The sequence below is a fragment of the Bacillus rossius genome, chromosome 11 (genome assembly GCF_032445375.1).
Source record: "Bacillus rossius redtenbacheri isolate Brsri chromosome 11, Brsri_v3, whole genome shotgun sequence".
Classification (NCBI taxonomy): Eukaryota; Metazoa; Arthropoda; class Insecta; order Phasmatodea; family Bacillidae; genus Bacillus; species Bacillus rossius.
In genome coordinates this window covers 6,803,936-6,814,253 of record NC_086338.1, presented here as the reverse complement: position 1 = coordinate 6,814,253, position 10,318 = coordinate 6,803,936, and the positions used below count along the sequence as shown (strand labels likewise).

General features: G+C 33.6%; 1 protein-coding gene across 1 annotated transcript; it reads left to right on the top strand.

Moving 5' to 3' along the window:
- The first annotated feature begins 1,966 nt into the window (after positions 1 to 1,966).
- Positions 1,967 to 10,181, top strand: LOC134536612 (uncharacterized). Its single transcript, XM_063376405.1, has 5 exons — positions 1,967 to 4,643; positions 4,837 to 5,007; positions 5,287 to 5,376; positions 5,681 to 5,791; positions 5,886 to 10,181. The coding sequence occupies exons 1-5, from the start codon at positions 4,512 to 4,514 to the stop codon at positions 7,671 to 7,673; spliced, it is 2,292 nt and encodes a 763-aa protein (XP_063232475.1). The 5' UTR covers positions 1,967 to 4,511; the 3' UTR covers positions 7,674 to 10,181.
- Positions 10,182 to 10,318: the final 137 nt, after the last annotated feature.

The following is a 10,318-nucleotide window of genomic DNA, read 5'->3' as shown; positions in this document are numbered from 1 at the left end:
AATCAGAGGAAGATATAAGTGGTAAAGGACCACTGGAGCTCCTCCAGTTCATTCAAAAACTGAATCTCGGAATTTCGGTTCCAAATATAGTCATCTTGATTCGTATATATTTGACTTTGGCGATTAGTGTTGCAAGTTGTGAGTGAAGTTTTTCGAAGTTGAAGCTAATAAAAAATTACCTCAGATCTACTATGAGCTCCGCTAGACTATCAAACTTGGCTATATTGTCGATTGAACAAGAATTGGCTGCTAATATTGATTTTGACAAAGTTATTTCTGACTTCGCTGCTCATAAGGCCCGTAGAATCCGCTTGTAAAACCGCTCATCCTATTTTAACTTCAATAAAAGGTACCTCATTGCATGTGAAATTTAATTTTAACTAAGCACCTATAGAATGGGGGCGGCAAAATGGGTCTCCCGCCCCAGGCGCCGAGATGGCACGCTACGCCACTGTTTATGTTTCATACACTATACAAACGATTTTTTGTTTTTTCTGTATGTAAAGTCTGTATATGGGCGATTCCAGAAAAAGTGGTCCTCAGTACATAAGAATGAAAAAGTATCTAATATTAATCATTCCATAGTCAAATTGTAGCTAAAGGCTGATACTTTTTGGCATTAGCAATTCATTTTGAGAAAACCATGATTATAGTTGTGTTTTTAACAAATTAAAGAGTGATTTCATATGTGTGTAACATTTCTTGACTTTAAAATCCTTCAAACATTGGCTTAATACAATTAAATATGAATTTTTCACTTGTGAGTCACAAACATTATCCTATGCTTGATCATAATAATATGGTTTGCAAAATTTGTGTACTGAAAAAAAAAATGATAATTGTGAAGTAGAAAGCAAAGTTAGTGTAAATACTGCGTCACACACGTAACAAAAAAGTATAAAAATATATATAATAGAAATATATGAAAAAACAATTTGCAATCCTATATTTATAGCTAGTTACACATAAAGATAATAATCCAAAAATACAATTATTATAAGGGGAAACCTTTGTTTATGATATAAATTAAACTGTCACACACGTAACAAATATTGTTACGCGTGTGACGTTACATGTGTGACACGAGAACAATTTATTTTATGTAATTTTCATAACACTTTGATGTACTTTTAAATGTCAAGTTGGCAGTTGAGATGCAGAGTATTAAAAAAAAAAACAGTATATAAAATTTTTACACATTTATAATTAATAGCCTTAACAATAATACTCCTATTATTTAAATTATAGGTGGTTATAATTATTTCAACCAGTCATTCACAATTTGCTAACAATAAATTATAATTATAAGAAATCTAATGGTTAATTCCTTAAACACACAATTGTTCATTTTGGAGGGAAACAACCAATTATTTTATTTATTGTGTTATGAGTGGGGAAGAGCTAAAAACTATGACAATGTTATAATTTCATATAGAAATTGTAACTGTTGTTAATATGAATCCTGAAGTATCAGAAAAACTAATATAGAATGTACTCTTACACCCGCTCAATGAGCAGTGCTCATACTAATTCTTTAGTGAAGAAACAAGTGACTGTTTTCTTCACAAGACCTGACATTGTGTATACTATGCCGGGAATGAAAGATGAAATAGTAATTTGGGAAAATGGCAAGAAAGAACATGTCAGAAAAATGTATTTAACTATGTATCTTAGGGAAGCTTATGCTATTTTCTGAAATGAACATGAAGACGATGATATCATTTTCAACATTTTGTTCACTAAGGCCAAAAAATGTATTGCTTTTGAAGGACACTCCAGCTGACCAGTGCAAATGCAAGCATCGTGAAAACTTCAGGCTACAACTTAAAGGGTTGAAAATTGAATTATGATGGTTCCTTTCGGGATAAAATAATTTGCAACTCTGACACTTTAACGGGTCCATGTTGGAATGGATTATGTAGTGATTGTTGTGATGGTAAGAAGCTGTCAATTATGTTTGAAGCCATTGATAAATCAGTCCTGGTTTCATGGAGATATTGGGAAAAAATGATAATGGCCACATAGTAAAGGCAGTGAAAGTGGGTTGTGCAGGTGAACTAATAGAGGAAATTTTGGAAGTTCTGCCTAGGTTTCGAGAACATGTCAAAATCAAGCGCATACAAAGTGAAGCGTTTGAAAATGATAAGAAAACATGTAGAGTTCTACAAGTTGATTTTTCAATGGCATATTCGTGTAAGTACCAAAATGAGATTCAGTCTGCTTTATGGTCGCGTGAAAGTGTGCAACTGTTCACTGCTGCTTTATTTGAGGGAAACAAATGTACAAAAACTTTCCTGATCTACTCTGACACCAAAGATAAAGGAAAAAATACTGTGTATTACTTTATAAATGAGTTGTACGACTTAATTTTTGCAACTCCAAACACAATTAATGAATTTGAAGAGATTATATTTAGTGAAGGGCCATCATCTGAGTTTAGAAATAAATTTATGGTAAAGTTACTAACAGATTTAACACATAAGTTTGCCAAAAACTTTACATGGAAATATTTTGGTACTAGCCATGGAAAAGGAGTTGTGGATGGAGTCGGAGGAAGAGCTAAATCGCTAGTATGGCAAAAATCCATGAGTAAAGCTGAAAATTTTGTAATACAGAGTTCTTCAGAATTTGCCAGCGCTGCTTCTCAACTTATGCCTTCAACAAAAGTGCTTCATATTAGCCAAAGTGAGATAGACAGTTTAATCAAAACCGTCACACCATGGTCAGCAGTCGGTGCAGTTCACTGTATCCAGAAGATTCATGTTGTTAAAAGTGATGTTGATGGTATAGTTTCCTTTTTCCATTCAAACTCAGATAAGCATCCTAGTTTTGTTGTAAATAATGACATTCATGATGTGAATGATGGAATGTTAAGCTTAAATAAAGGAGATTGGTGTAAAGTAATTTACGATAACAATTATTTCCCAGGCGAAATGCTCAACATCTCTCATTCTGAGATTCAAGTTAGTGTAATGATTCCTTCAGGTAACTACTGGAAGTGGCCTTCGAAACCAGACATTTTATAAAATGGCCAATGTGAAGAAGAGTCTGGCTCCACCAGAAGTAACTGGCTAACGAGGACAATTTAAATTTATTGATTTTTGAAGTACTGTACCATATGTCTTAATATTGTGAAATGCTTATGATAGATTATTTGTATGTTTGCTGTTTATGTAGTGTATATATAGAATTTATATAAATAAATTGTTCTAGGAATTGTTCCAGGTAAATAAGTATGAGACATCCTGCATATGTTAAAACATTTCATAAACCTTCTAAATGAATGTATGATTCATCTAAAGTATTTGGTTTTAATAAGGGAATGAAATTATGCTGAGTGACTTTGGTCACATACGTAACAGATGTTCGTAACACACGTAACATCAATACATGAGTTCATTGTGAAAGTACTAGGAAAACAATATGTTTTATGTTAGTGTATATTATTAGTCCATACAGTGGAATACATCACTATAATTTTTATTTTATGCAATAAGATTCACAGTAAAAATGTAACTTTCATAGAGTGCAAGATATTTCAAAATCTCTGAGTCACACATGTAACAAAAAAGTAAAATCCTTTAAAAAATACTTAGAAATTTAATTAATCTGTTCCAAGCATCAAGTTTTATTAACAAATGTCTAAAGTGTCCATAAATCATGTTTTGAACAAGAAAGCAACAATCTTAAATGTAAAAAGACAAGATCAAACACAAAAAAATTTCCTCCAAAAGTCACACACATAACACTGGTTTGGTCCACATATAAGCATATGTATTTCATTAAAATCTCTTTTTTTTCCACTGTATCTTTGCTTGTTTTACATTTACTGCTGAGTAAATTTAGATGTGCTTTGACATGAACACAATGTAGTATTTAAATTGAATGGTGTTATGCAGAAGGAGACCAACCCTCAAAAATAAAAAAAATGGGTTACAACAATGTCTTGAAAGTGAAATTTTTATTCTGTATTCTGCAAAAAACACCCAACCCATATCTGCATTGTGCTGCCTTCTGTGTTCGATAAAACTAACCCACATTGATATCATTCGTAGAGTAATATTCTGCATAAACCATCCATGTTCCTTGGTCAACTAATTACTTATACTACTTTCACATGCCATTCTGCAGAAAGAATCCATGTGGTTTGGTTGATTAAATTCCATGTTTATTTTATCTTCAGAATTTTTCAGAAACTATCCAAGTGGGTTGGTCTGTTACTGCAGATCATTCTTTCGCCTTGTTATTTATCTTTGGAATTTTTCAGATTCCATCCAAGTGGTTTGGTTAGTTTCTTCTAAACACACTGGCCTATTTAAGTACACCTACACCCATTTTATCTATGTTTATTATTTCCATAATTTAATTAATATTGTAATATAAATGAATTATGTGCTATGGAATTTCTTGTGGGCTCATGTAAATGTTGCCAGCACTGCTAATGTTGCTAGCACTTTTTTACTTTTGGTGGGAAAGTTTGTTTACTGTATAGTCTAAACCGGTCTGTTATAATGGATGCACAAAGTAGAGGAAAATTTCTTGTACAGCTTGCCTTAAAAACATTTGCTGAGCAAAGTAATTACAGTCCTGAGCAAAGTAATGACAGTCCTGAAGATATTTCACCAGAAAATTTAATAATACAGGTAAGCATAACTTACTAAACATGATGGGATTGTGTTGTTTTAATTTTTTTATTAATTTTATTTTCAATGTGGTAACTAAACTTCATTAAACCTCATTGTGTACAATAGCTTTAAACAGTTACAATTGAAATAAGAATTTTGTTTTTTAATGAAAATAAAAATTTGGTTATTAACGGTTTGTTTCGTTGTACAGGAAGTACCAGACAAGGAGTCACATGAGTCACATATAGTAGGCCAACATTTTGAAAATGTGCTTGAAGAAGAGGAGATACTTTTTTCTGGTGTTGTAAATGAAGAAGGTATTCTAATCACTCACGAGGAAGAAGTGTATACCTCATTGCCACCAACAGAAGAATTTCAAGAGGTTAATTTATTTTCTTAGTTTCTATGTACTTTGGTTTCGGGAATTATATTATCCGGTAATTTAGTTGAACTGAATGCATTCGCTGTCTTAAAAGACCCAGAATGGTCTCTAAAAAACTCACAAAAGTTTTAAACTTAAAAAAGGACATAACTTCATAACTTACGAAGTAATAATTTTGTAATCTATTACAAGCATACGTCATGTACAGTTAAACAGATTATCGTAGGCTCAGTACTCTTCTGTGATTATTCAATAGCACACATTTTCTTTATGTTACAGAACACTGAGACCATTCCCGTATCTGCTGAACATGTAGAAGATGCGTTTCCTGTACATGTGTCAGATTCCATTGCTGATGAAAATGGAGAGGTATATTTATTTCCAAACCTACTAAAGTTATTAATTACTGATTGTATTTTATTTACACCATTTTGGTGTTACTATATGTACAGCCAATATTGATTTAAGTTTTGCAGCCCCTTTAAATTATATAAGCTTTGCAATTCACATTTTTATGCTAAACAAAATTTCTGTGTATCGTTTAGGATATGTTATAGTTTTTACATTAAATAAAATATAACAGGTGGTGCAAAGTTACAAAAGGTCATGCTAAAGTACCTCAGTTTATGTTGTCACAAGTAATATTAATGCATACCTTACTTATGTGTTTCAGAAAAATGATACTGAGTCTAATGTCAGTCATGATGTTGATTATAATAAAAGTCATCTACATCATTTTCCTGGTGACTCATCATTTGATTCCAGTGGTGGGGAAAACCCAGAGGTAGGTTGGCACTATTTTCTAATAATGAGATGCTTTACTGTCATGAGACTAATATTTAAAAATAATAATTTTCTGTTATTTTGTGTGTTTATAGGAAAACTGCAAAACAGGGCGAAAGTCAAGAGGAAGAAAAAGGAAAATTGAAGATCAGTCTAGGAGTGAAAGGAAGAGGAAACGAAATAGCAACCAATCCTACTACAACTACAAGTACAAGCATGTAGCACATAAAGTGTTTGAAGATTATGAATGTCACTGCCCTCTCCAGTGCAATCAGAAAGTGGGTCTTGAAGAGAGGAAGATGGAATTTGACAGATTCTGGAAGTTGGGTGATTACACAGCACAAAATACATATATAGGGAGCCTTGTAACAGAATACCCTAAAAAGCGACAGTATGGACGTGATCCGAAAAAGAAGCAGTTTTCGAGAATTTTTCGTTTATCATCAGTACGAGTATGTAGAAATATGTTCTGCAAGACAATAGCTATCTCTCCATGCAGGGTTAACACGGCACTTAAAAAAGTGAATGGTCGCCTACCTTTAAATGATCAAAGAGGAGTTCAGCAAGGAGGCTGGAACAAAACATCTGACATCAAATTGGAGAAAGTTATAGCCCATATTAAAAGTGTACCAACATACACCTCACACTATTGTAGGGACAGTGTTTCTTCTAAATATTTGCCACGAGACATGACACTGGAGAAGATGTACAGTGCTTACAAAAGTGAAACAGAATACCCTGTGAGCCTTGCCACCTACAAAAGAGTATTTTACGATAAATTTGACTTAAAAATCAAACCTCTAAAAAAAGACACGTGTAACAAATGTGATACATTACATAACCAGATTCAGTGTGGCAACGAAAACAGTGCCGAAGTTAAAGAAGAGCGCCAAAATCATCTTCAAATTGCTACTGATGCACAAACCATGTTGAAAAGTGACATGAAACTTGCAAAGGACTGTGCTGATATTGAATGTCTCACTTATGATATGGAGAAAACATTACCATTACCTCGTATCCCAACCAGTATAATGTTTTATAAACGACAGTTATGGTTATACAATTTGGGAATACATAGTGGCAAAGATGAAAATGGTTACTGTTATGTATGGCTAGAAGGAGAAGCAGGTAGAGGAGCGCAGGAAATTGGTTCTTGTCTCCGCAAGCACATCACCAGTACATTAAATTCTGATGTTGAAACACTAATCCTGTGGTCAGATTCTTGCGGTGGACAAAACCGTAATATCAAGATGGTTCTTATGATGAAAGAAATTTTACACAATCATCCACGATTGAAAAAGATAATACTTAGGTACTTGGTTTCTGGGCATAGCTTTCTCCCTAATGATAGGGATTTCGCAGATATTGTGAGAGCACTCAAGTACCAACAAAGGCTCTACACACCTGCAGATTACATCGATGTTATGAAGACATGCAGAAAAAAGAAACCTCTCATTGTTTCCAAAATGAACCCTGGAGACTTTCTTGGAACCAAAAGGATTGAAGGTTCTATTACTAATAGGAAAATGTCTGAAGACAATCGGAAAGTCAGTTGGCTTAATGCCAGACAAATTACACTAAAGCGCGAAGAACCATTCCTTCTGTACATCACTACAGATTTCAAAAGTGAAGATGAACTTGTAATCAATATTAAAAAAAGTACTAGGGGAAGGCCTAAAGCTGATGATATTTGGAAGCTGATTCCACTGTGGCCAAATGGAAAACCCATAACAGCTGCAAAATCAGCTGACATCGAATCCATTAAACATCTCATTCCAGCTGATGCAGTAGATTTTTATAGAAATCTTACGGCCGCCAATGATGCTCAGGAAGATGATGTAGATGGATTCAACAATACATTGGATTTTGACATTCAGGAGTGAAATGTTAGCTAACATGTATTTCGTGTTATAATTTTGATGTTCTCTAGCTTAATGTGTATTTATATTCCTTAGACTATTCAATGTCAAGAGATCAGTATTTTTAAAAAAATATATTATGTCCAAATAATTTTTGTTGTAAACCAAATTATTTTGTGAATATATTTGCTTAATACTATAAAAATTAAACAGGAATAAAATAATTCCAACTGCCAAGTTTTGGTTTACTTTGCAGTATTATAAAAATATGCATTTACTAAAGATCTTCAACCCGTATTTAAATGTTTAAACTGTGTATTATGTAAGATTCGGCATTTATAAAATTATATGTGATGGTTCAGGAAACATGTACACAAATTACATAGGTACTATTTTCTGCAGAACATATTTTACTGGGATTCAGCAAATTTGCAGAAAAAGACCAACCCACATTTACTTGTAATAAAATATTAAGGACTATTTTTTTTTAATTAAATAATTTTGAGAACAAGATATATACTCATCCTAATAATCTAATTTAAATTTCATATTCATTGTTGAGTCTCAAAATATTTCAAAGAGCAGTGACTTTAAAGCTAGTGTTCTCTCTTTTGAAATTTTGTGGCATGGATGGCTTCTGCATAACACCATTCAATTGTTAATACTTAAAACAGTTACAGGACTAGAAGGTCTTCCAAAACTGCAGTTGCTTCAATTGTTATATGATTTTTTTTTGCATTTGTAAAAAAATTAATTATTTTTTAATTGTTTTGCATATATTTATATTCATTATTGAAAACTTAGTCCCGAAATTAGTTTCTGTACAAGATATTTTATCATGTATCTCACAGATACAGTGCGAGCACATTTGTCTAACAGTGGACGCGAGTAATGGAGTGCTAACATGGAAATATTCATATTTGCTGTTGGTCGTATTGAATTTTTACTATACTATTTATTGTGGGTAGGTGTATCATTGTTGTGATAGCGAATTTATGGACAACTTTCTGTTGTGATATTTCACGCTCAAAGCTGCTTGTAAACATTAACGAATCTATTTTTCATTTCTATAATAACAGGTCAATATATAGGCTGATTTTTATGTTATTACTGACATTGGTAATTGTTTCATTACAAAAAAAATGTTAGTGGACTAACAAGTACCGTTAGGCAGATAGATGAACTTCAGTGCAATATGGTAAGCTAGTTATTTTGTGCTACAGTTTGTAAACAAACATTTTAACTTCTGCAGAACTATTTTTCTGATGCTGAACTATTGGTTTTTGGTGAACGTTTTATAAATCATGCCTCCACTGATTAGCAAGTTGAGAAAAAAACGTACAACACATAGAAAACATTCCAGAAGATAGTTTATTGACAGATATCGAAAATGACTTCGACGAGGACTTCGACATATCTACTAATGATGACAATATTTTTAATTCTATTTTTAGTAGGGAAATAGAAAATATGGGAATAGGAAAACAATTCTCCCAGATGACAGTGAAAATGAAGACGCTGACGACAATGTTGTTCCTGGCACTGGAGAAGACAACATTTTTTCAGACAATTGTTCACTTTCCCAACCAACCACTTCAAAAGATAACAGTGAAAAAAGTAAAACCTTGCCAGAGTCGCAGCGCAATCGTAGATGGAACAAGCTACATACACATGAAACTGTTGTACCTGAATACGATTTAGATGAAGGTGTTGCAGAAGGTGTTTTTGAAGGCTGTGAGTTGGCTACAGATGTTTTTATAAAACTCGTGGAGGGTATGATAAATGATATAGTCTATCAAAGCAATTTGTATGCCACCCAAAACAACAAAACTTTGAACCTCAAGCCCCAAGAACTGTACGCCTTTAAAGGAATCAACTTTTTATGGGCTACCATAGATTGCCGAACTGGAGGCACTATTGGTCCACAGCCAATGACTTAGGAGTGGCATTAGTGTCAGAAACCATGAGCCGAAATAGATTTGATGCTATTTTGAGCTCACTGCATGTCAACGACAATTTAAGCATTCCACAAGGAAACAAAAACAAACTATACAAGCTAGAGCTAATGATACGTTACCTGAATCAAAGATTTAGGGAAGTGTATCATGGCACACGTAAACTGTCAATTGATGAGTCAACAATTTTATTCAAGGGACATTCTGGTATGAAACAATATGACCCCATGAAGCCCATCAAAAGGGGATATAAGATATGGTGCTTGGCCGACAGTAGAGGGTATATAAAAATATTCAGTATTTACCGAGGGAAAGACAAAGAATTACAGGAAGAGTTTGGCTACGGGTTAGGAGAACGGGTTGTTCTGTCACTATGTAAAGAAGAGTTGAACAAGAAGAAAATAGTCTTCTTTGATAATTATTTTACATCCATCCCTCTCCTTGAGAAGCTTCAAGTGGAAGGGACATCAGCATGTGGGACAATCCATTCCAATCGAAAAGGACTCCCATCACTTGTCTAAGACAAGGCGTTGCAGCGGGGAGAATTTGATTGTAGCTTCTCTACCACTGGAATTGGCTATTTCAAGTGGAAAGACACGAAGGCTGTACATCTGGCTTCGAACTTTCATAGAACAGAGGATGCAGAAGTTAAGCGCAGAAAGAAAGATGGAACAAGAGAAATGGTGAAGTGCCCAAAAGCTGTTGTTGACTATA

Coding starts and splice junctions, on each gene's coding strand:
- LOC134536612 (XM_063376405.1), top strand. CDS start 4,512: ATGGATGCACAAAGTAGAGGAAAATTTCTTGTACAGCTTGCCTTAAAA. Junction 4,644..4,836: donor CAGAAAATTTAATAATACAG/GTAAGCATAACT, acceptor TTCGTTGTACAG/GAAGTACCAGACAAGGAGTC. Junction 5,792..5,885: donor GTGGTGGGGAAAACCCAGAG/GTAGGTTGGCAC, acceptor GTGTGTTTATAG/GAAAACTGCAAAACAGGGCG.